The sequence below is a fragment of the Scardinius erythrophthalmus genome, assembly GCF_964197995.2.
Source record: "Scardinius erythrophthalmus genome assembly, chromosome: 17".
Classification (NCBI taxonomy): Eukaryota; Metazoa; Chordata; class Actinopteri; order Cypriniformes; family Leuciscidae; genus Scardinius; species Scardinius erythrophthalmus.
Genome location: NC_138237.1, coordinates 15,049,380 through 15,076,867, shown reverse-complemented (window position 1 = coordinate 15,076,867; position 27,488 = coordinate 15,049,380). Strand labels below are relative to the sequence as shown.

The 27,488-nt window shown below is 38.3% G+C and overlaps 1 protein-coding gene and 1 long non-coding RNA gene across 5 annotated transcripts in view; one reads left to right on the top strand and one right to left on the bottom strand.

The window, feature by feature from the left end:
* Positions 1–4,888, top strand: part of LOC308705915 — a 468,550-nt gene extending 463,662 nt beyond the window's left edge. Inside the window, exon 4 of the long non-coding RNA XR_014031984.1 lies at positions 4,701–4,888. This is a non-coding gene — a long non-coding RNA (uncharacterized lncRNA). The remainder of the gene's footprint in view (positions 1–4,700) is intronic.
* tsc1b (TSC complex subunit 1b) lies at positions 1,804–26,225 on the bottom strand. 4 transcript variants are annotated; one of them, XM_081391199.1, is made up of 22 exons: positions 26,100–26,225; positions 20,738–20,991; positions 20,519–20,622; positions 18,866–19,018; positions 18,613–18,757; positions 18,271–18,425; positions 17,172–17,245; positions 16,895–17,073; positions 15,210–15,328; positions 13,616–13,781; positions 13,370–13,488; positions 13,022–13,118; positions 12,572–12,667; positions 11,850–12,462; positions 10,230–10,273; positions 9,222–9,388; positions 8,829–9,011; positions 8,348–8,458; positions 8,065–8,187; positions 7,778–7,965; positions 7,450–7,623; positions 1,804–4,280 (listed from the first exon to the last, which is right to left on the bottom strand). In XM_081391199.1, the coding sequence occupies exons 2-22, from the start codon at positions 20,844–20,846 to the stop codon at positions 3,692–3,694; spliced, it is 3,708 nt and encodes a 1,235-aa protein (XP_081247325.1). In that variant the 5' UTR covers positions 20,847–20,991; positions 26,100–26,225; the 3' UTR covers positions 1,804–3,691. The 4 variants fall into 4 exon arrangements, with proteins under 4 accessions (XP_081247325.1, XP_081247326.1, XP_081247327.1 ...); XM_081391200.1 differs by having other exon boundaries at positions 16,916–17,073; XM_081391201.1 differs by having other exon boundaries at positions 18,866–18,928.
* Between the last annotated feature and the right edge of the window lie 1,263 nt (positions 26,226–27,488).

Sequence of the window (27,488 nt, the reverse complement as noted above, 5' to 3'; positions counted from 1 at the left end):
GTTGGATACAGTTATACTTTAATTAGGGTATAACTTTCAAATGCATGAAAAAAATAATAAAGATGAGCCCTTGATACCAGGAATCTACATCACTTTCAAGAGAAAACGGAGAAATAATGAAATAAAAATAAGACTCTTTATAGCCCAATCATGACTGCATGGCACTGCTTTAACTCCAACGGCTTGCCTCCTCCTGTGTCCTGACAATTTCACTGGGTTGCATTTCAAGTTGGCAAAGAGCGAAGAGAAAAATCCCTTTGCTGTGAATACTTAAGATTTATACTTAAAATTTCATACAATCTTTGAAAACATTGAGGAGCAATTTCATATTTGCACTGACATCTAATTTCTCAAGTAGATTCTGAAATCACAAATTGGTATGGATTCCCTCTGCGTCCAATTATTCTGCATCAGTTTCCCTGACCCCTCAGAGTACTGCTAAATTAAACATAAGGTTTTTTTTTTTTTTTTTTGACTCAGTCATGAAATAGTCCTACATATGCACACGTTTGATAAACTAATCTTACTTTCTCAGTTGTAGTAGCTCTCGTCGTGTTTCACTCTGCCACTGAATTTAAACAAGGCGCCCAGAGAGGGAATAATTGCACCATATGTGCCATATGTTTAGGTCACTGTAAGCTGTTTGAACTCCATTTGCTTCACAAAAATCTGGCTTAATAGATGAAAATTACTGTTTTTGTAAGTAAACAGGCCTAACTTAAATAATAATAATCATATTAAAATGGTGGGGAAAACTGGATTAGTAAACTGGATGTTCATACTCAAACCACTTTAAAACCAGCCAACTGATGAGACGAGGAGGACCAGCAAAGACTAGCAAGCTAGTGTCAAGACCAGGGCATCTACTAAATCTTACAGAACTGTATGTTTTTCGTAGGGAAGGGCAAAAAGTTGCATGCAATCTATCGTTTGACCTCAAACGAACACGCATGCTAATAATCTGCAGATATGCTTGCCTTGAGCCATAACGCTCAATATCGTTTCGACTGCACCTGTTGACTGATAGTTGATAATCAAGAGCAACAGTGCCCTCTAGTCGTCGATCACGTGAAGAACTTCTTTGTGGATAAATATTGCTGATGATTATCTGCTTACTTTTAAGAAGCATTTCATTAGTCATAGCACGTAAAAAACAAAAACAAAAAAAACATTTTTGTCAGTTTGTAAAACTGTTTTATCAGCGTTTTTGCCAATAATAAAAATATATATTTTAAATGCCTTCAATTAGGAGAAAAAAAAAGTTGCTATGATCCTAAACATTATTTGGAACTTAAATATAGTTCCATACAGAACTATTGAACTACGTTGTTCAAAACAAATATGTCTTTCACCTGTGGAACACAAAAGGAGAAATTTGAATAAAATGTCTTTCAATACAAAGTCGCGACTAAAGATAACAAAACTAAAGACAGACACAAAAAGACACCATAAAAGTGGTTCAACTCCTGTATGGTGTTCCAAGTCTTCTAAAGTATTGTTTATTAGGTTTTAAATTATAATGCATTCAATTATGGCTAATTAAACATTAATTCAAAGTCGTATGCAAACATCTCTTCACCAGGTGCTCAATCAAAAGAAAACAGAGTTGAAATGTAAGTCTATTTCTTCCGGTTGCAAACGTCGTAATTTTTTTAATCAGCTTCAAATCATTAAAGGCAACAGCCAATGAAGTGATGTTTTCTTCCCAGCATAGCTTGTAGGCCTAAAATTGCATTACATTCCCATTCCAGACATCAAAGCGAAATTAATCGAGGAGGAAAATAATCAAGACAACACCAAATCTGTAGTGCAAAACATTGAAGACGATTTTATTTTTGTCATTCACAGTTAACACAAGCAACTGCTTTAAGAACCTTTTCCAACCGACCCTTCCTTCCCTCCCACAACAAACCGCCAGAACCTTCATCTCCAGCAAAGGAGCTAATATTCAAACGTTCCTTTCATTTCGCGCTGATTGTACCTGGTATCTTAAGTCATAGTTCCTGCTGTTGGCATTAAAAGAGGATTGTTGTACATGCTCTAGATAGCAAGGCAGAAGGAACAGCAGAGACTTCAAGGGGACAACAGGATTTGGGAACAATTTGAGTATGACTTATCACATCTGCAATTCGTATATGACACTTGACTAGCAACGTAGCCATTTTGTGGAAATTCCGAGATATTTTACACTGTTTACTTGGCATCATATAGCTCTCATCGCTACAGTCCACATACTTCCAGCTCGACAAAAGTCTTGTATTTACCCCCTCAAACTGATATGTGGTAGTATAAGAAATGATGTGCTCGAATAATACAACAAAAACCAGTACATTTAAGCCCTACAAAATACTGTCATTGTCTTATTGAGTATTTGGCACTCAGGAAGCAAATTTAGTAATAATATACTTGAACATCTGCAGTGCGCTAAAGTGAGAGGGAAAAAAGACAGATCATCCATACTATTTTCAGTTACCGAGCGAATATGATGACTAAAGGTTAGTATCGTCAAAGCAAATTACTTTTATTTAATAGTAGGATAAGGCTTCAAAATGGCCATCTAGATTTTAATTATGATGTTTATAGAGATTACAGAAGGATAAGATTCCTAGGTTTGACTAGTAATCTATGGCTGTTGTTCAATGCAATATAACTTTTAAAAGCACTGGTGCGTGACTGGTAATACTTGAAAAGCTAAAAAGGAGGATAGGACAAAAAATAAATAATTAAAAAAATATAAAAACATGTCGAACCTTCCTCTCATTTGGCTGTATCATTTCTTGTATCCAGATTTTTTCTGTAATGAATAACAACTGACAGTGCAATTTAACCCAGAATCAAGTCTGGGATACAGGCCATCATGTTCCACACACACACACACACACACACACACACACACACACACACACACACACACACACACACACACACACACACACACACACACACACACACACACACACACACACACACACACACACACACACACACACACACACACACACACACACACACACACACACACACACACACACACACACACACACACACACACACACACACACACACACACACACACACACACACACAGACAGACAGACATCACACATACACAGAAACATAGTAAAGATCAACATGACTTGAGCTTGACATGTCTAAAAGGTAACACCTGATGGGTTTTAAAGAAATGCTGACTCCTGCTTGGCACAAGACGACCGTCCAACCCACTGACCGCCCCGCCTCCTGGCATCCAAACACACACTTCAGCTCTGTGCGGGTGAGCTGTGAGGGGGTGTAAGCATTGTACCATTACTAAAAATGTATCAACTTATATTGCTTCTCACAGCCTAAATGCAAAGCTTTCACATGCTGCAAGAATTACTTGGATAAAGGGAGCGGATAAATTAGCAAAAAAAGAAAAAATAAGAGAAGCAGCGGTGACATTTCTGGTGAACAACGCAGTGGGGTAACTAAAAGACATTGTGTGACCACCTCTACACACGCTGTTTTAGTCCATGCTTTCCAATTATCTAATCTTGGTGAGGGTTTTACTGATTTATTGACTCCAAATCCTGTTGTCGGCTTGTGGAAATGTGACAGATAACACTGAAAATTGAAAGAGTCTTGCCTTATGCTCTAATAATCTAAATTCGCACATCTCCACCTCCCTCTTTTTCACCATTTCCCCATAACTTTAGCTGTGCTCCTGATGACTTTCGTTATAGTCCATGATCCTTAACGGTTGCTGCCTGGGCCTCTCTGGGCAGCGTGAGCCATACGTGTTTTGGTTTTTGGCTCTCTGAGCATCAGGTTGGCTTTCTTTAGCAGATGTGATGAGCGTGAAGCTCTGCGCAGCAGTGGAGATGGGCGTACTCTTTGTTGTCGGCTCCACGCAGAGCTCAGTCTTCAGGCCCTGCGATAGGCCAGTGAGACGCGGAGGCGGGGCTTCATCCTCGTCACACTGGCTCTCGCTTTTGTTCCGGAACAGCTCTCTTGCCCGCATACCCAGAAAGCTCTTGGCGCTGGGGTAGGAGCCTACGGTGACCGGGGTGTCAGAAGGGACCATGGGTCCTGGGGGTCCCAGCGGGGAATGAGGACGATGAGGGGGCGGTTCCACTAGGACAGGTGGGGGAGTGTCTCGATTGCCGTTTACAGAGTTGGCCGGGGAAGGGCTGGCCTTGGGCTGCCCTGGAGATAAAGTGCTGCCATTGCCACGCGGAGACTGAGATGACTTGCCGTCCTCTTTGGTGGCTGTTTTTACTGCGCCGTCCACCACTATGACACTGTGACACCAGAAACAACCAGAAAAAAATGTCACAATCTTAAGATTTTTACGCAACATTGAGATTGGGGGTTTGGGGGAGATGGGCCTCCAAAAATGCCAGAAAATGCACAATAATCAAGTAACCCACAAACAGACCCATTAATTAACATGACACAAAAACAGGAAACAAATTGGTGTCATATTACCTTTTTCATACAGTAATAAAGGCAAGTTCTTTGGAAAGAGAATTATTAGATATGCAAGATATACAGTAGCGTACCGTGGGGTTTCAGTCAGGGCCTTCAGTAACGATCTAACCCCCCCAACCCCCCCAATGCAAAATACAATCATGCACTGTATGCACTGCGTAACATCAACGACGAGACAGCTGATCTCAGCGCACACGCACACCACTGTAGCCTACATTATAAAAGCTGAGCTGAAACATCTCGCGCACGGATGTACCTAATACAAATAAATAAAATATCTCCGGTTAACTAGCAGGACATTCATTTTCGTTTATTGAATAAGATGCATTCTAGCGCTGAAATGTGTTGTTCAAGCTGAGTGCTCGTTGCCGCTGTTATCTGTGGCGCGGATACAGTGTTCTCTTGTGGCTCGCGCACAGTTTTCATTCAGATGCGCGCTTCAATCTATCGCCGTTGCGGAGACTTTCTATTCGTTTAAATCTTACAAAACAAAATGCACACAAACGCCCTTGCTTGATATACAACCACTGATGAACATATTCGGTAAAATAAAAATAAAAAACTATACGTGTGTGGATTCGAACCCAGAACCTCTGACACGCTTGGCAAAAGTTCTACCACTAGACCATCGCAGTACACGATAGTTATGTAAGTATCAATGCATGTAGTCACGTGGAAATTCTCGGTACTAACAATATTAGTAGATCTAGAATGACAAATATACCCAAAATGACCCAATGTACTAATGAAATTGATTTCTGGACATCGTAATGTTATTTTTCCTGAAAATTGTTATTGTACACAAACATGTATTGTATCTGCCCACCAATGTCGATGACATCAGCGCGGGCTAGCCGTCGACACATCGCTGGGCCTCTGGGGCGTTCTGTCATACGCATCACAATTTGATTGGCTGATAAAACACGTCAGTCAAAGTTATGATCAAATGGAAAACGGCAGCTTCAACGGAAGGCTAGCTATACTACTAGTGCTGGTCCACGGAGCTGCGTTTAGATGACATGTAAAATCCAGCTCAGACTCACAAAAAATAACCATATTCTTTCTGGAAATATAATTGTAACGTACTGATAGACAGTAATTTAATTTAGACATGTTCAGACACACATAAATTTAATTATAGAAAAAATATCTATTTTTCTATTTTGACAGGGCCAGCAGAGAAGGCCCTGCTGGCTCTGACGGCACACCACTGAAGATATAACTATAACATAAAAATAAAATTAATATAGGGTGAAAAATACTGAAAAATTACCTAGCCATTCCCCATATATCATGCACATGATTTGTGGATTAATTGCAAAGTTTAAACATCATAGAGTGAAAGTTTTGTATTGCCAATCTACACATTCAAACGATTTTAAACCATTTAAGCGCAAAAGGCGGCCTCAATTCGGAACATGCACAATGTCATAGCGAACACCGAATTGATTCCTCTTTCGTGTCTTCTTGCGCTTGAACGGACATACACACACAAAATGATGTCAAAATACTCAAAATAGTCTCAGCAAGAATTCTCTAAAACCCGGGACACACCAAGCCAACGATCAGCTGTCGGGTAACGTCAGGCCGTTTTCGACGTTTTTTTTTTTTTGTGTTCCGCACCTTTGGCTCTAGTCGGACGCCGTCTGTTTTTTTTTGGGGCCGATTCATCACGCCGTCGGTGAGAGAGAGAACTCTGGCTGTTCAGCTTAGTGAATGAGTCAGTGCATGAGAATAATAGAAAAACAGCAAGCAAAGAAGTCAAAACGGTACAGTAGAAGGCTGTTATAATTTTACTTCATCTTACCCGAGTGTTCCTTGGCGAATATTTTAATATTAACATGAGTGGAGTGGAATAAAGAAAGTGATCAGCAGTATTGATATTCAAAACGGTAAGCACGCACTGCTTTGTTTACGGTTTGTGTATCTGCAGCGTCGGTTTCCGTTTTTGAATGGCGAATATATCTGCAGAAATAGACAGTTGTCTCATTTGTTATTTTACATTTCTGTACATGGATATTCCTGTTAGACTTTACTTTATTTGTAACTTTATTCTATTGCATTTATCTATGCTTGTAATTAGAGTATTTGTTCTTATTTTATTACTGACTGTTCACTTGTCTTTTATTAGTTAGGCTAGTAGTTTTAGCTGTGGTATCAAAGTACTTAAAGGAGAACTCCGGTCAATTTTAACATTGTGCTCATTTTTTTGTACATTTGGAGTGCTGTCAATACAGAGAACAACGACAAAAATCGGTGTTGCCTACACCGAGTTATTTTATTTTTAAAATTTGCACCCTGTTGACTTCAATGGGGCAATATTTAAACCTGCTTTTAGCCTCTTAACATCCTTGATGTGTCATTACAAGTGCACAGGTCATGTGAGTGATTCCTTCAGAGTGAACACGAGTGAATCTGACTGCAGTAGATGTGAAAGATATGTATAAAAATGATGTTATTTAAGCCAGCGCAAATACCTGTGTTTACATCCTGTTTTCGGTTGAAGTCCAAAGTAGTCGATTGCCGAGTTCACGCGCATAGGTTTAGTTACCTATGATCACGCGCGTGAACTCGGCAAATCGACTCTGAAGGAATCACTCACATTTTCTGTGCACTTGTAATGACACATCAAGGATGTTAAGAGGCTAAAAGCAGGTTTAAACATTGCCCCGTTGAAGTCAACAGGGTGCAAATTTTAAAAAGAGGATAACATGGTGTAGGCAACACCGATTTTTGACGTTGTTCTCTGTACTGACAGCACTCCAAATGTACAAAAAAATGAGCTCAATGTTAAAATTGACCGGAGTTCTCCTTTAAGTGTGCTTTTAATAATGAATAGAAAGCAGTTACGTTTGCCAACAATTTTTTGCCAATGGCATATAATAAAATCATACAAACACAGAAGTAGTAGTAGGTTGGGCTGGACAAAATGCAACATACCTGCTTATATTTGATTTATACTATAGTTTTCAGTCCTACCTGGGCTCGGTGGAACTGCGGGGCTCAGTGGCGCCCTCTGCCGGTAAGGCTAAAGCAGTGGCAGAGGAGTCTTCTGTTTCCAGCCTGCTGTAAAGCTGCAAAAGCTCAGTCTGCAGAGCCAGAGTTACCCGCCTCTGTGCCTGATATCTGCTCTCAGAGGCCTGCAGTTCCCCTCTAAGCCAAGGCGAATAAGAACAGTTGTCAGACATTGTAAAATGATGAAATTAAACAAGAAAGCATATCATATACAACACGGAGAGGGAGTTTTCAAGAGTTAATAATGTAAAGATAAGGTCTTTGTATGGTATAAACAGCCTTCAGATCATACTTGGCCTGAGCCTTGACATCTTCAAGAAACTTCTTTTGTTCTGCGATCAGGTGCTCTTTCTTCGAGATTTGAGTCTCCAGCTCCGCCACTCTCTGCTGAGCAGCGTCCAGCTTTTGGCTCTGAAGTAACAGATTCTGCTTAAGACGCTCTGTCTCCTTCCCCCAGGACATCTGCAGCATCTGCACCTCCTACAGGAGAGAGGTGGAGGAAGACAGAGAATATAACGTAAATCTGATTTATGGCAAAGATGAAAGAGATGCTGGGTATTTTGTTCTTTTGACTTGTACCTTGCTAGTATCCGGTCCAGCCTGATGCAGCTCCTGAACACACAGTTTATGAGCTTCTCCCAACAGCAACAGCTGCTTATTCAGAAAACTCAACTGCTGTTGAATACTTTCACTTGACGACAACTAAAAAAAAAACAATGATAGGGGAAGATAATGATGATAATGACACAATCACACCATATTCAAAATATTAAAGGAACAGTTAAAAATCACCATTTACAACAGGAAATACACTTAAACTGTCTCTTTTTGAGCTCAAGAGACAAGGGGTGATTAATTTTACCTTGACAGTGAGCTGGTTCAGCAGGTGTCCCGTGTGGCACACCTTGTTATTCGCCTTCTGAAGCTCCGCCTCCATCTCACCTATTCGCTTCTGGCATTCTTGTAACTTACTCTGAGTGGAGCATCACAGATGCATTGTAAATCATCATCCTGTTTCTAAACTTATTTTTTATCATTAAGGTAGGATACATTAAATTGCTTTATAAGAAATGTCTCTTGAGCAGCAAATTTGTATATTCGCATGATTTCTGAAGGATCATGGGACACTGAAGCTGGAGTAATGGCTTCTGAAAATTCAGCTTTGCCATGACATGAATAAATTAAATTTAAACTAATAAACTAGAAAAAAAAAATCACAATATTACTGTTTACTGCATTTTTGATCAAATAAATGCAGCCTTGATGAGCATAAAAGATTTCTTTCAAAAATATACAAAAAAATATTACTATGTGTGAGTCAATAAGAGAAGTGTTTAAAGCACCTGTAACTCTTGGTTTTTGGTGTAGTAGTCATCCCTGGCCTGCTGTAGTTGGCGAATCTGGCTGTGCAGGCGTGTAACTACAGTCTCTCGGTCGTCCCAGAGCTGCCGGTATCTCTGTTGCTCCACCTGCAGACTTTCTCTCAGAGACAAGATATCCACACTCTGCAGGTTCAGCTGGTCCTTCTGTTGAAACAAACATAGATTTACAAATCAACTGCATTAGTCTCTGCCACCCTCTAGTGGTCAACAAAGGTGAATGTCTGGTGCCACTAAACTAGCGTTGCGAAAAAGAGAACTATTTACAGTTCACTATTTTAAATCTAGCGGCATTAATTCTAACCGATGACTTAAACCGAACGCTTTTCGAAAGGTCATGAAATTGTGTTAAGTTACCATGGCGCTGTTCTGCTCCTCGAGCGCAGTAGCATTGATGATGCGCCGAAGCAGACGTCGGTTACGTACAGCATGCTGCTCTCGCTTGTAGCGCTCGTACAGGAGCTGGTTGTGGAGCAGCAGAAGCTGACTGCGCAGTGTCTGCAGCTCGTCCAGAGGAGCAGAACCTGTGCATGAGAAAGAAAGATTATTCAGATTTAAGCATTAAAGTAATTGCAAAAAGCATCTTTCTCCATTGAAGGTCATTTAAAAGTAGCTCTTTTCAAGCATCATATAAATCAAAAATATTGAATTTAAACACTAAATATTAAAATAGATGTTTTGCCAGTGCCCTTTTTTTGGACAGGGTTCTTATATAATCAAAAACATCCTTCAAAAAAAAAAGGTTTCAGTTACTAACACCATTAAATATAGGTATAGGATAGGTTAAAGATAGGTATATTTGTCACCCATTAATAATTTATTACACAACTAAAAGTGTCCGATAATAGGGGTGTTACTGAAATAAAGTGTGCATTAATCAGCTTGTCACATGATAATAAAGATGGCCGCCACCATACGGGGTCCACCCTGAGCAGATGAAAATAGTATTTTTCTATGGCACATTTAAGTATAAGTGTACATGCAAGTGTACATTTTAAATATGTCTAAAGCATGATTCGTAACTTTAGGTATAAATTGTTATTTTAAATGTACAAATTACTTAGTTTACTCAAAAATGTAATTTAGTCAAGTCTCTCTTTCTTTTGTGGAACAAAATATCTTTTTTTTTTTTTTACAATGAAATTTAATTGGGTCCAAAACGATTGAATTACCATTGCTCTTCAAACTTTTGAAGCCATGAGGGTGTGTAAATGATGGCAGAATGTTCATTTTCAGTTGTACTACACCTTTAATACTCATTTAAATTTTTATCCCCGGCTGAAAACACAGAATTATTTCTCTGTACTCTGAAAGAACCACTTTTCCACAAGTAGCTGAATGTGTGCTCATGCAATGGTTGTTTACCTCCAAAGTGTGTCCAGTCAGCTGACTTGCTTGGCAGGGGCAATCTGAGAGTGATTGCGGAAATGTTGGAAGAAAAGAGGGGAAAAAACACAGGGAATCAACAAGGTCAGTGGCAATGTGAAAATAATTTCGGACGCACTGCTTTTCTGGCAGAGCAAGCCTTTTCTCACAGAACCCTCTCTGACCAGAGCCAAAACACCTCAATTATGTGTTTTCGGATATGGCCTGTACAGGCCAGGAAGAGAGAGAGACAGAAAGAGCTCTGATTGTTTTTGGTTAACACAGGCTCTGCTGTTGCACTGTGGACTGATTTGCGTGGCAGTGGATGTGACACAGGACAAAGCAGACAGTTGTTTCAGTGTGATAGCGAGTTAATGGGCAAATCTGTAACTAGTCTGATCCAGTTCTTCTTAAAGAGCCCCTTTAGCAAGTCTTACAGATTGGAAAATAAACTAGATTGTTTTACATTTTCTAAAGAAAACGAGTTATTCATCATGAGGAGGGTGTTCTAAAAGATTGTTAGCATGTTATACAAATGTTAGGGTGTTCTGGGTTGTTGTTGTTAGCATGTTGCTACATGGCTGTTAAGATGTTCAAGGTGGATGTTTAAGTGGAGTCGAAAATATCGTAAATCCAAGAGTCCCAAGCACATGAATGACCAAGCAAACTCTGAAATCTGAATCAGTGTTACTCAACTCCAGAATTTTACAGTCAATTTGAGACATCGTAAAAACACTGATCTATAATATAGAAATGGCAGATGAGAACAAAACTTGAACTGAATTGAGCTGGATGATGACACTCTTGTCTCTGTAGAGCTTCTTTATAGCTGAACTGAACTCGTTTCCAAAATCGACAGTTATCAGGGCTCCAGACTGCGCCTAAAACGGTCGACCAAAAATATTCATTTGCGAGTGATATTTTTGTTGAGATCAAATACGTGCGAGAGAGAGCGACAGAGACTATAAAAGTTACTCAGTCAATAGTAACCTAATAAAAATCATTTAGTTCAGTTAGAGAACAGACACTATAATTAAAAGCTGAATAACACCACTGTTGCCTTCTGTAGAGTTGCTAATAGCTGAATTGAACTCGTTTCATTATTGATGAACTTTCATTGAAGTCATTGAACTGACTCAACACTGAACTGACTTGCGCTAAATGAGGACACTATTGCCTTTTTTTGGAGTTGCTTTACTGAAGAATTTGAATTCGTCTTATAAGTCTGCATCATTGATTCTGTTATTTTCCTGTTTATTACTGTGAAGCTGCTTTGAAACAATCTGTACTGTATAAAACATATATAAATATAGCTGATAAGACTTGACTTAATAACAAATGCCAATGACTTGGAGGTACGAACTTGCCAGGACCACTTGAAAGTCCCTCTCCAAATAGGCCTTGATTGGCTTTGATTTTGTCATTTTGCGTATTTTGGTGGAATAATGGAAAGTCTGGTTAGGGTTCACAAGTGTCTCAAGGACACAACAGAGACAACCCATTGATCATACATTTGAACATTGATTTGAACTTGCACACTTTTGATAACAAACCAAGATCTTTAACCCCACATGAGCACAAGCTTGAATCATTGCGAACCATGAAAGCAAAAGGGCTTACCTCTTTAGCACTTTGTCATGGGCGTCACCGCCCTGCTGCACGAGGCGATCCAGCACCTCCAGGGGGGAGGCAGACACAACCCCCTCCACACCCTCCTCCTCCCCTTGCTTGCTCACATCACCTCTCTGGAACCTCTCAAAGGAAACTCGCTGCACAATCTCTGAGGTCTTCCTCCTTACGAAGAGAGAGGCTGCCCGAGGCAGGGCCATGTCAAACAGAGCCTCGTACGGCAGGGGTGGCGGTTTGCACGGGCTAGGGGAGCAGAGGCCGTATTTCAGGGCCTCGTCCTCTGGTGCGGAAGAGCTCCGATGGAGTTTGCTGTGCGTTGGGTGTTCGATGGGCATGAACACTGGCTGGAAAGACCAGGGCTGCTCCTGGGACGGGCCTCTACTCACTCTTCCTCTGTCCCCGGGTGTGATCTCAGTCTTGTCAGGTGTTGAGATGGCGTTGTGAGGGTCTCTAATCAAGCCGCAGAGGATAGAAGAGGGCAGGGGTTTCTCTTGCGTGCCGGTCAGGGTCTCCGTGGTGTTGAAGAACGGAGAGTCAAAGCCACGAAGGCCGGCTAAATCTTGCTTCTCCTCGGTTAACTTCAGAAGCTCCTCTGTGATGGCAGCTGACAGGATGGGAGACATAAAATGATTGGTGTTTTTATGGATTAGTTTGTCTGTTGGGAAAGGACACAACTGTGGAAGTCTGAGTGTGAAAGAAACACTAGTTCATACCATCCTCCCGCTCTTTCTCGATCCTCATTTGTTCTTGCTCCTTCATGTACACGGAGAGCTCGGTCAGGGTCATAGGCATGTTCTCACCTCTGCCATCTGGGGTCAGATAAAAGACTTGGTCCTAATAATGACACATCTAAAGGCCCATTCACAACAAGAATGATAACTATAACAATAACTATATTAGCATCCACACTATTTTATCTCCATAAAGTTGGGTGGATTCTGATTGGCTGTCAATCAGCTGGAAAAAAAAAATTCTGAAAGTGTTTCCAACAATCCTTGATGTGAACGACCCATAGCACTTGCCTTTTCCGCTGAGCGCTTTAAAATTTTAACCATGCCAAAGGTTAAAGAAATAGCTCTACTAACTCTTTAAAGAAAATCAAACCTTTACTTCAATGTCAGGCTATGTTAGTTATGATAAAATAATTCTTACTCGTAGCATACCTCTGTGATTGATCGTTTCAGGTCCAATTTTCTCAAGCTCTCTGACTGGCTCCTGTCTGACCAAGATGGGTTTGGTGTGGTCTAAAGGTCTACCGTCCTATGGAGCACATAAAAGTTAAAAGAGCTTGCAGTGAAACTATACACAAAGGAAAATGATCTCAGAGCAGACTTGAAGTTGTTTTAACAAGGGAAGGTATAGGAAGTCTTAAAGGGAACAGTTCACTCAATTTAAATTCTGTCTTCTATTTTTGACAAAAACTATTTTCAAAATATCTTTTAGTATTCTGCAGAAGATCTCATTAAGAAATACTACAGATTTGCACAAAAGTTCATCCTCTACAAAAGTACCTTGCATGGTGGGCTAGCGGTACTGCGTGGCAGAGACACAGGGGTAAAGTCATCGGAGAAGCTGGGAGGAGGTGAGGCGGCCGCAGGGGTGCTGGATGACGGGGTGACTTTGCCACCCGCTGCAGGAAAGATGACAAGACCAAATTCATACTAGTGCTTGAGGAAATGAACACCCTGATGTGGCTACCTCTCCCAACATGCTAAATATCAAAGTTGTTTGCGGACAAGCATAGACAGTATAGTCACCGGGTGTGCTGTAGAGGCGGCTCGATAGGTAAGAGGCACTCTGGGACAGTTCCGGGTTCGGTGACATCCCACGGGAGGAAGGGGGTGTGGCCATTCCACAGTGGGAGGAGGGGCTCCAGAGGGAATCCTTAACACCATATGTTGCATTAAATTCACAGCTGGAGTTCTACAAATAAACAAGCACACACAAAATAAGTCCATTGACTGCTTCTTCAGAGGGTAAGATTTTAGAAATTAATATTTTATTCAGCAAAGACACATTAAATTAGTCGCAAAAGTGACAGCGATAACTTTTACATTATTACAACGGATTACTATTTTAAGTAAATATTGTTCTTTTGAACTTTTTATTCATCAAAGAACCCAGAAAAAAAAAATGATCCCAGTTTCCACAAAAATACTTAGCAGCACAACTGTTTTCAAAATTAGTAAGGAAAGTTTCTTGAGCAACATATTAGAAAAATTCAGCTGTCATCAAAGGAATACATTTATTTAAATTGTAATATTTCGCAATCTTAGTGTTTGTGCCACCTTGGTAAGCACTCTTTCAAAAACATAAAAAAGAAAAACTTACCAACCCCAAACTTTTTAACACTAGCGTATACACATTGACATTTCACCAAAAGTAACTTTTACCAGCAGTTTCACCATGTGTTTGCAAATTGCGGCATGATATACCATAATGCTTGCAAAAGTGTAGTTAAGTAAAAAGGGAAGCACATATCGGTTATGTGCAAAAAATACTGCATATTTTTATCAGCCAATATTGTATATTTAAATATTTCTGCCTATTTTAAGATTTAGATCAAGATCTAGCACTAACTTAAAGTGATATATTACATAAATCTGCAAAAGTACTATATTTTAAAAAGCACCTTCCCTTTGAGAGCACATTGAAAAAACAGTCTGATAGTGTTCTGACTGCCAATCTCAGTGTTAAAATAGCCATTATCTGCATCCCCTGTCAGTGCCCCACTAATTGAAAGTCGACATAATTGTGATCACATAGCCAAATCTTGAATTGTGAGAAATTTGAACCATGATCACACCAAAAAACATTAACATATGACCAAATGTCAATAGCTATGAGCCTCATTAGAACACAAACACAATGCTGTTTGTTTTCCATCAGCAGAGCGTTCAGAATAAAAGTCCTGATAGTGGGAGGTGACAGACCAGGAGAAAGAGCTCTTGCGTCATTCACATTGTCAAGACAACCGTTTCTGCGTCAGCTAAGAGATGGCATGTTTCTCTCTTTTTAAAGCCCTGCACACCCACCGGAATGACTCAACACCTCTCCTCTCCCCTCCTTTCCTCTCAGCTCCTCAGACTGCCTGGAGAACAAGGAGATGATTCATGGTGGGAGAGGGAGGGCAAGCTCTGGTGTGCAACGGGAAGGGAGGGGTTCAGGGATGGGTGATTTATGGACAACAGCTGACAAGCTGACAAACAACAAGAGGGAGGAGGGAAGCAGATGCCAATTCCTGCACTGGATCAGTTTATTTGCACATTTTATATGCAGAGCACTGATTCCTTGGATTCAAACAGGTAGTTCCACCTCACACCAAACTCACACCATTGGTTGTGCTCTTACCTGCCGACGGGTTCCAGTGGGGCTGCGATAGGGGGGCTGATTCCCTGAGAAAGAGGACAGGGCCAAGGGAGGGACGACAGGCTGACGAGGGGTGGAGTAATGAGCTGAGGAAGAACTTCCTGGAAAGGGACAGAAAAATTATGTTCACAAAAAACATCCTGTCACTGCTAGAAAAGCAGAGTTTGCCTGAAAATAGACTGTGACTGAATTAGAATGCTGGTTAAGCTGTCTAACTTCATTTCCAAATACATTTATGCGTTTGGCCGATGCTTTTATTTAGTCGTGAATTAAAGATATACATTTAATCACTTCACACATTCCCTGGGAACTGAACTCATGACCTTTCATCTATTTATATAGTCACAACACCATCTCTAGGATTAAAAAAAAAACATATGATGCTTTTTAATGTTTTCCTTTTCCTTTAGTGCGTAATGTGTCTGTTTGTGGATGTATACGATCTGCAAAGTTACAAAGCTTAAAGTCTCTCACAAAGGGATTCATTCTATGTTAAAGACTAAATGTTAAAGATGTTGCTTCCGCAAACATCTACATCACAATGTGACATTTTTTTTGGCCTTCCGAAAATGGATGAAATTAGGAATGAGTGGTTTAGATTTATTTATAACGCTGTTCCTGAGCAGTACAACCCAAAAGTTAGCTTGTGTACAGCGCATTTTATGCAGGACAGCTTCCTGAACCTGGATGAATACAAAGCTGGCTATACACACTTAAATAGATTAGAAATATACACTTCTGTATATGGACAAAGTTTATTTCAGGACATAAAGATGTTACAGTGAAGAAGGCAAATTAAACCATTACAACATTCTATCTCTAAAGGTAAAATAGTTACAAAACAAAAACTTATCACTGTGAAACGTTCTGTTCAAGTCGTGCTTACTAAATTGTTTCAGATCGATCGGCTTGAAATCGACTTAGGCTATACCGACGACATTATTAACTGTGTGTTATCAATTGCTTTAGATGCCTTGGAAACTGAAACTCACAATTATGGTAAGGGGCGTGTTTTTGAACATTAAAGCATGTTAACATATTCTATTGCACCCAATAATCAAACCTTCTGGTGTTGTTTGGTTAATTTAAGTTTAGGTTTTTTTTTTATTTTAAATGGTACGAAAATTATGGCTTAAATTTTCTCACAGTTTTAGAGTAAAACATGTTTTGGACAATATACATTTCATATAAAACTTAAAAATAGTATTTTTATGCAGTTTTTATTATAATAAACTTAAGCTTCTATAACTTTTCTTTAGTTTAACTTTTTTCACTTCAGCAATAATCTGCCAAGTGTCTTCTTTAAAAAGAGACCAAACTTAAGTCTGTGCTACAAAGCATTTCAAGATTTATTACAGTTTAAGTTTGAAATGTCTTTTTCAGGTCTATGCTCAAAAAGTGATTAAATGGATCATAACTATTCCATAAATATAATTTAGTAATATAAAATCGCCTAAAAATACAAACTATTAAATAAAAATATATTTAGTATATATAGTACATTCATTTCATTGTAATAAAAAAAAAAAATCTGTCATTTTTGACCGCCACGCGAGCAGCACCAGAGAGATAATGAACTTTTAAATAACATCATATGACCTTCTTTAAGTGCTATATTCCAGTATGCAAAGTTTGAGTAAGTAATTCAGACGGGACGAGGGTGTTACCGTGGCTACTGTGGAAGTCACCGTAAGGGCTGGCAGTGCAATCAGCCGGACGTTGTTGTAGATGAGCACAGAAATGCTCAGGCATGCTGGCATAGCCCTCTTCACAGTACGCCTCCTTCGGATCCAGAGAGACTTTGGCACACTCTATAACAATATCGTGGATCTCGAATCTCTTCCACCTGTACAGAAAAAAAGTGAGCAAATGAAGGATAAACGTTGACTGTGACATTCGTGGTTTATGTGATTAAATAAGTGACATGATTCAGTATTGCCTCACCGGCTGGGGTCAAGTTCATGGTCCTTGGTTCCGGTCACTAACTCAGGGTGTATTCTGACATGTTCAAGCATGGGCTGAAATACATATAAAGGCATAAATACAAAGTAAACATGACTAGTTATATTTGAATGAAATGACACAATCACTATTAGCAATATAAGTCAATTTAAGCTATTTTTTGTCATTTTTGGACATTTACTGGTTATTGATGCAGCAATACTAAAATTCAGACATAAACTACCATTCAAAAGTTTTTTTAATAAATGAATACTTCTTAATATTGTCATGAATGCATTCAATTAATCAAAAATCACAGTAAAGGCATTTATAACGTTTCAAACAATTTCTATTTCAAATCAATGCTGTTCTTTTAAACTTTCTATTCATCAAAGATGAATACAAAAATATTCCACAAAAATAATAATTAGCAGCTCAATTGTTTTTAACATTGATAACAAGAAATGTTTCTTTAGCACCAAATAACCATATAAGAATGATTTCTGGAGGATCCTGTGACACTGTAATAACATTTTGCAATTTTACTGTTTTTACTATATTTCTTATCTAATAAATTTTATCTAATAAATTTTTATTCTTTCAAAACCATATAAAAAAAACTTACCACTCCAAACTTTTGAACGATAGTGTATGTATACCAATCATTATTTTCATGTTTTGGCTAATAACTGATAAAAGGTTGATCAAATTCTATACTATTTTGTCTATTTAAATTAAAAATTAATATATATTATATATAATAATCTATATAATATGTTATATATGTGTATATATATATATATATATATATATATATATATATATATATATATATATATATATATATATATATATATATATATATATATATATATATATATAAATTATCAACTGATAATATTAACCGATAACCAATATATTCCTCATGCATGCTACTATCCTAGATCCTTACTCATATCCATACTAGGCAGTTTGTCACTTCTACTTTTATTGTACTGAACAAAAAGTAAGGGAAAACGAGGATGAGCAAACAATGATGGAATTTCCTTACATCTTATGTATTTGGAAAACCTCCTGGGAAACTGTATGACTAACAGCTCACCTTGACCACCTCCTCAAAAGTGTCCATGTTTTCCTTCATGCTGTAATGGGAGCGCAGGTAAGACACAAAATTGCAGGGGTACATCCCATACAGCCGGTGAAAGAGCGAGTAGACACTTGCGTGCAGGTGGATGAGATAAACCTCCGGTACGTGTCCTGTCAACAGAGATTGATCATACAGCTAGTTATCCATCATTTCGTCTGTTACTTTAAAGAGGCCTCATAATATTTTCTGGATTTTTGTGGGAGACTAAACTGATCCAGAGACTTTTGAATAATAATAATACATACCTCAGAGGTAAAAATATTGCATAACAGAGTCATGAATGTTAGTAACCCTTACCTGGGTTTCTCAGATTCCAGGAAGCCAGACGGCCAAAGATATCAAAAAACTCATAGAGATGGTGCTTGCCAGCTTGAGGAATCATGGGTAATAGTGTGATGAGCACCAGGACTCCAGTTATTAGAACCACAACATCTGTGTCTGTCTGTAACACACAAATTATCGTATATATACTGCATGTTACAAAACAACCAGGCACTTGATACCAAGACCAAGAGGCATATCTGAAAGATCTTTAACATTATGAGCTTACCTTGAGGCATTTGAGGAGAGATAGCAGCAGCGGATAGCGAGCGATCTTGTGGATCCAAGACGGCTGCTTACGGACGACGTGACCCAGTAGAGTGAGAGTGGGCAGGCGACAGGGGGCTTTAGCCATGCATTCATTCATTTTATCAAAAAGGTGCTGAGAAACAGACAACACAGCCAAGTCACATTACAAGCCAGACCGTAACAGTTAATAATATTGTTCTCTGCCCTAGACATTTATTACTTTATTATTAAATATAAATGAAATAAAATACAAATACTCAGAGGAGTTTAAATGATGCTGGTTAGATGAAAAGCTCCTTTCATTTGTTCATATTACACAGGTGTTTATTTACCTTAAGGATATGGGTTGTTCGTGAATTATATAAACCTATAGTATGTGCTCAATTACACTGATATATTTATTGTGATATATAAAAAAACATTAACCAGATGACTTGAATAGAGCTATTTGGAAACAATCATTCAATCATCTGCAGAGAAAAAATCTATAATTTTAAAAAGCTATAATTTTTTTACTCTGGAGACTCGAGTCTTGACTAATGGTTGAATTTGGGAAAACCGTAAAAAATGTGTGTTATATTATAATACATTATAACTGTCCTCAAGCTACAACTTTAATCCATTAATAATTCTTTGCATGCTTGTCAGGAACTATAACGTTTTCTATAAGGCGAAGTCAAAATATAGTTACAGAAATGTATTTTCTATAACATATTTTTTGGTTTCAAAGATCTGGGGCCCGTAGCATGATGGTAGTTGAACGAACTCAGGGTTACAGAATTAGTTGACAAAACCAAACCAAACCAATCCAATCAGGCTTTGTTGGTACCATGACGCTGATCATCAACTTTCTCTGTCAACTCAGGCTTTGATCTTGAGACCATGGAGTGTGTGCACATGAAAGTGTGACATCAGTAGCAAAAAAGCCAATCACATGCCTTGAAACATGCGATTCACTTCAGAGTCAGCAAGATTCAATTTACTCTTCTGCTGAAGATTAAGATATTGAAGAATATAAAGTATACAAATGCATTTATACAGCAAGAAAATACCTTGCTATATCAGTGCAAGTGAAAGTTGTGAAGTTAGTAGTTGAACATTCTATGTATACAGAGACTTAAACATGTAAGCTCACATGTAGTCATTTAAGCTTTATTTCAAATCTTATATATTTTACATATTATCGGTATATTTTTAAATTCATTTAGACTCAAATCATTTTTAAACTAAAATTGCTCATATGTAATGGATTATTACGGATTATAGTATTAGGTTATAATAGATATATAAATAATATAAAATAATTATAATAAATAATCATCACTAAAAGCTAAAAATCTTTTACTATGTAGTTACCTATAATTTGGAGCAAGAGAAACTGGGGTAGTGACTTGATTTTTATAGTGAATATTAATTTTAAAAAAGTATTTAATAATTTTTTTTTTATATAGTACAACTGTAAAATTACAATACCAAAATTGATGACGAAATGTCTACATTTTCAAAGTTTGAACCATGGAGCTTTCATTTTGGCAGAAAAGCCCAGGGAACATGGATTTAAATTGAGTGTGAAACATTAAAGAGAACCAGAAAAAAAAAAAAAAAAAAGAGATATCAGTGAGCAGTCATTCACCTTATCGTGTGGCTCCCTCACTGAGGACAGGATGTGCACTGCCTGGGCGGAGTTGGTCTCCAGGAAATAATCCACCAAGCCGTTCAGCAGCACGGACCCCCGATCTGCAAAACATGAATCCACACTGACTGTCAGTCATGCAATAAAACCCATGGAGAATATGAATCATGTAGCAAATATCGAGAAGTTTGAAAATTCAACTTTCAAACTTGGCTGGACCTGTGCTGAGGTGTTCATTGATAAGGCCCTTGATCTCATCCAGCTGGCGGAGGTCAGAGGTCTCCAGCAGAGGAAGCAGGTCCCCTACGCTGAGCTGTTCCCTGGACATGATGGTATGGAGGGTTCGGAGGCGGGTCTCTGAAACAGTCAAGGGAGAGGGGAAGGAATTTCAGACGTCACTCTCACAGCGTCCCGTGTCCTGTCCAGCCTGGAATGGTTCCAGGGCCGCCCGTCGATACAGTCTCCAGGCACACCTGCAAGAGACATTTGAGGCCTTACATCACTTCACTTGTCTATAAGTGCCAGTCTCGATGAAATATTCATGAGAACATTTTGTAGTTTCTGCCTTTAAGGAAAGGGCTCATTTAAGAGGTTATTGCATAGATAAATATATACATATCATTAGAGGCTGTTTCTATGGGCCGCTATACGCAAACCGTCCGACATATTGGAACGGTCAAAGCCGGTCCGTGAACATTCGAGAGCAAGTCTGCAACCGTAGTTAAACGCATGAAAATCTATATCTGCAATAGACTTGATGATGATTTGCTAAACTAACACAATACAACCAAGACTAAGGCATTAAAAAGTTACCATTGTAAAAACATTAAAAAGTACAATAGTAAAAAACCTGTAATATTGAGTTAATACACACAAAAACACAAACCAACACACCAGTGAAAGGTTATCCCATTTCTTCAGGAATTTAAATCTCGGCGGTTTCACAACCAGAAGCTGCGCAGTGTTGTGGCATCATTGATTCTTACTGTGAGTGACGACACGCTGACCGTTCCGAATGTGAGCGGTCGAATGTGGCAACTACGTATACAGTACATTTATATGGGTCATTGTACTATAAAAAAATATTCTGTAAGTTTCAGAACTCAAAACTTTCTTGTTTGTTCAAAAGTAGCTTTTATTGAAACCAAGCTGCCCAAACGACTCGTTTTGGATGTCACGTTATGACGTAATAGTGCGATGAAAGACCGCCTCTGCAGAAGATGATCGACGCCTACTTCTACATCATTGCCTCTTTAGCCCCGCCCAACGTAATGACGGCAATTGACGCCTCTCGCGGTTCAAACAAACAGGGTTGGGCAACTGCGTTCGTCATTACGTTGTGCGTCAAGTTCAAGGGTTACTCTTTTGGCGTAAGTCGATGCGTACGGCCGTCTGCCGGAAGCTAGATATTTCAGTCGATAAAGTTAAATATGGATATTTACCCAAACGCACTTCAGAAGACCTTTATTAACCCCCGCAGAGCCGTGTCGAGCACTTTAATCACCAACAGATGCGCTTTGATGGACTTCCAAAGACATACAACCATTCACTGCCATTACGAAGCTTGGAAGAGCCAGGACATTTTTTAATATAACTCCGATTGTATTCGTATGAAAGAAGAATTCAAGGTGTAAGAATACACCTAGGATGGCTTCAGGGTGAGTAAATCATGGGCTAATTTTCATTTTTGGGTGAACTATCCCTTTAAAATGTATTTGCCACAACCAAGATGTATAAAGCCTATGTAATAAACATTAATGTTTTGACAATGTTGGAAAATGTTTCAACTACGTAACATGTTTTTTAACATTAATAGTGTAATGTTGACCACTATATCACAACTAAAAGAGGTTTGAGTCCATTTTAAAGTTTAGGTACAAGTCAAGTCAATGCACAGACTTTTCTTGGTTCAATTTGCACACTGAATATGGCTTGGAGCTCTTAATTTTGAACTCTCAAAGTGCACCAGATTGATGAATTTAACCTAAAAATGTACAACATTTTCTTCCAATAAAAGCTAGGGGGACTGAGGTCCACCCACCAGAGTTTCACAAAATCCTGTGGGAAACACTGAGAGGGTCAAAAAAAAGGAAAATAGCTTATTACTTCTAAATTAAGATGCTTTTTAACATTATAAGTGGACCTCAGAGAAAATTATACTTTAAAAAAAAGCAGTTCATGACCCCTTTAAGTAAACTTTTCAGGTTTAAAGGGTTAGTTCACCCAAAAATTAAAATTCTGTCAGTAATTACTCACCCTCACGTTGTTCCAACCCCGTAAGACTTTCGTTCATCTTCGGAACACAAATTAAGATATTTTTGATGAAATCTGAGAGCTGGATCACTCCTCCTGCAGGCTTATGGACACCTTAACTTGCTGGCCCAGAAAATGTATTAAAGACATCGTTAATATAGTCCAAGTGACTCCAGTGGCTCAATCTTAAGTTTATAAAGCGACGAAAATACTTTTTGTGCGCAAAAACAAACAAAAATAACGACTTTATTCCACTTTTCATTTCCTTCTCTCTGGGCCTCGAGTTTTTTCACGTAGTGTTTTTGCAAGCGCGTCTGTGTTGCACGTCACCACGTATCACACACACATGACCAGCGTCGCCCAATAGTGAGCCTACGTGGTGACGTGCAACACAGACGCGCTGCGCAAAAACACTACGTAAACTAACTCGAGGCACAGAGAGAGAAAATGAAATGAATAGTGGAATAAAGTCGTTATTTTTGTTTGTTTTTGCGCACAAAAAGTATTCTCGTCGCTTTATAAACTTAAGATTGAGCCACTGGAGTCACTTGGACTATATTAACGATGTCTTTAATACATTTTCTGGGCCAGCAAGTTATAGTGTCCATAAGCCTGTGGAGGAGTGATCCAGCTCTCAGATTTCATCAAAAATATCTTTGAACGAAAGTCTTACGGGGTTGGAACAACATGAGGGTGAGTAATTACTGACAGAATTTTCATTTTTGGGTGAACTAACCCTTTAAGAGTGAGAAAAAAACACTGCAACATACGAAAGTTCACAAAGAATTATGATGTACCATTATTATGAGTGCTAGATCTCATTAACATCAACTGTGATAATGTGGGTTGGAAGTTTCAGGCAAGTAAACAACAGATTATGAATCTGAAGCATACAAGATTCACATGTTGCGACCTGTTCTTGCACAAACATGACAAAAAGTCAGCAGTTGTCACACCAGCCTGACAACATCAGGTCAACGAGTACTAGCTGAAGTCAAAGAAAATTCATGAGACATGCCTCAATGGCCTGATTAGAATAGACCACATGCTACAAGAACACTGTATCATGTTATCATGCACAGCATTGTACACGCAACACACTATTTTAAAGTTGAACAGTGAAGTTTAACTATGACTGGAGTGATAGAGAAGCATATTTAGGGCTAATCAGCAAGAAATTGCTTTTGCTTGCATGCTAGGCCAGTGGCTCAAAATGTTACAAGTACAGCCAACATTTTTGAAAACAGTTGTGATGCTTAATATTTTCAATATTAATAGTTCAAACGAACAGCATTTATTTGAAATGGAAATCTTCTGTAATATTATAAATGTCTTTACAGTCACTTTTGATCAATTTAATGCATCCTTAATAAAAAAAAGTATTATTACTAAAACTCTTACTGACCCCCAAAGTTTGAAATGGTAAATCAGTACAGTTTACAAAACGGTGTACAATACATAACAGAAATACAAATTATTGTTTGTATGAATGTAAATGATATAAAAATGTATAATAGTTGGCAATGCTACAATGCAAGACTAGTAAAAGTTCCAGTTCTAGTAACAGATACATTAACTGGCTCGAACCACTCTCACACTAGCCCTGATGCTTAACAGGACATCTTCCCCATATAATAGCGATTTTTCTTTGATTTGTGTCTTAACGTACATCTTAACCAGATTAATCTTGAGAATTATGTGAGTCACCAAGACCTCAAGTTGACAGCCAAACATGCAACATGATAAGACAACACTTTCTCCTTGCTGGAGACCATTCCAGTTATCCACCAAACAAACAGCTGTTATAAAACACAAAGCACTGCTCTAAGCATAACTTGTGCAAGATGACAACCATCTAGGGAAGGGTGATGGCAAGCTGACCCCTCAACGGAAATACAAAGAAGTTCATTGATTACCATCATGATCGTATCCCACAAAATAAGAGCATGCATCACACTGAGGAGGAAAAAAAGCACTAATAAGATGAAGTTCTGGACGACCTCATCGCGAACTGTGGCTGCGCCTGCCAATTGGAAAACAGGGCCGTTAACAGCACAAAGAAGCTTTATATGCCACGTTTAGGGCCACATAAACAAATTCCTTAAAGAGGTTGTGTACAAGCTGTCATGAAGACTCCTTGCTTTTCAAAGCCTAACTGAGTTCTGGGTCTCAGATCTCTCTTTCAGTTTATATGTCGTTTACACATCATTACAGAGGTAGAGAAACGCGTTTTCTGCAAGCGACCAGACTGCATTGTTTTAAAAATAACATTTAAAACAAAAGAATAAAGATAAAAAGTATATATAAAGAGTTCAGATGCAAAAGCCTCTAAATGCCATTTGAAATTTTCTTCTAGAATGATCATTTTTATCAAGCTCGTATATTTAAGTTAATAATATAATTTATAACTTAAATGGCATTGCAAATTACCTATTAATTGTCATTTAAGTGAAATTACTTAACTTAAATATACAAGCTTTATAAAAATGATCATTCTAGAAGAAAATTTCAAATGGCATTTAGAGGCTTTTGCATCTGACCTCTTCATATATATATATATATATATATATATATATATATATATATATATATATATATATATATATATATATATATATATACACAATACATACTCTCATGTCTTTTATATATATAATGTCATGACATGTATATGACATTATATATATAGAAGACATGAGAGTCATAGTGCAAATTATGCCAGTATGCAGTGATCATAAGATAAAAATAAGGCAATAGCTTAAAACTGCATTTCATGATTCGCCTGCAAAAGGATTTCTGTTTAAAAGCAAACGCGCAACAAAACCCACAACATAGCCTATGTCTGTATTTTAACCTATGCATGGTGCAAAATAAAAATAAAGTGCAAACATGTGCAGATGTGCAGATAGATGTTGTGTTTTCGGCTGCATGCACTGACAGTAGCTCTGTGTTGAAATGACCACTGGCGTAAACAGCGCGCGAGAACAATGGCCAGAATCTGCGGGACTGTCTCCATAAATGCGCCAGCAAATGTAACATACCCCCATGCATGTCAACTTCCCCCTTAAACTCGAGCATATGCATGCGGAGATTTGTTGAAATTCATTTCGAAACTGTAACAATCAATGAGGACTATTATTTCACTGACAGTCCCAATCAAGAGAGCCTTATTTTCGACAAGCTTAGTGCAAACCAGAAACAACGACTGAAATACTCTATAATTGCACGTAAAATTCTGAGGAGCGAGCAAATTTAACATTTAGACTGTCACTGCGTATGATGTAAAAATATCACCACAAAAAAAACATCGTTTGATAAACCTGTTTACCTGTTAGAGCAACTGCACTCCACAGGGCGCCGCCATCTTGAACACCTCACAACCCCTCCCTGCGCGGTCACCATCCGCAACTGTGCAGGAGAAATAATCCCCGAGCGCTCAAAAACACGCCTGTATCTGGAAGCAGAACATTGATATATGACGCGAATATTATCAGAAATGACCAGCAGTCATACTTTATAAATACAGTGGATTGTGGGGACTAAGACTCATGTATGAAAGTTTAGAGAATCCTGCAGCTAGGCCCTGAGTTGTTTTTCTGAAGGGTGGAGGGATGCAGCGCTCGGTAATGCGGTTTTCGCGTGACTCAGGTGGCGAGCGGAGACGCTGATTTGGACCAGCAGTATAAACTATTTACATTTAAAATAAACTTAAAAAACATACATACATACATACATACATACATACATAAGAGTGAAGAAAAGAAAGTAAACAAGCTTAAAATCTAAATATAGGCTAAATATATATTTTTTAAAGTAGGCCTAGTAGGCTACTTTTTCCTAAATATAAGCCTAAACATTAAACAATAAATACATTAAGACATAAAGGTGAGGAAAATAAAATAAACTAGGCTACCTTAAAATCCAAATAGGCCTATAATAACTATTTAAGTTTAAAAAGCACTTTTTGCTAAACATCGCCTATAGCCTATATAGGTCTAAATAAATACATAAATAAATAAGGATGAAAAAGAAAGAAAGTGAACTAGCTTAAATCCAAATAAACTAGTGAAGTATTTTTTCAGTAGCTAAATAAATAAACGACTGAACGATAGAAAGATCGAATGAATGAATGAGGGTGCGATAAACAACGTAGCTAGCTTAAAATCTAAAGGCTAATAAACTATTTACATTTAAAAAGTATTTTTCCTATACATAAATAACAAAAAAAAAAATGTAAGGGAAAAATGAAGTCAACTAACTTCTATAGGCCAATAATCATAAATCGATTTAAAAATAACAGTTGATCGGCTATTCATCCCTCATGTTATTGGAAACCCGTGGGGTGAATTTCTTCCATTAAACACAAAAGAAGATGTAAAGCAGAAAGACAAGCCTCAGCCACTTCCATTAGTAGCCTACATATTCCCCCCCACCCATTCAACTGCAGTGAATTGTGACTGAGGCTGTCATTGATTCTGTCAAACATCCACATTTATATTCCAATGAAGAAGGTTTTTCACGGGGTTTGTGATCACATGAGGGTGAGATCACAGAAGTTCTTACTGTGCGTATTGATCTTTCAGCCTTATTCATTATTTATACTCATAGTTATCTCATCTTACTGTAATGTTTAATTTCGTACACTCGTATCTGCCTCTGCTTATCAAAAAGAGCATGATATAAAAAGTGAAAAATAACATACGGAGTTGGCCTATTA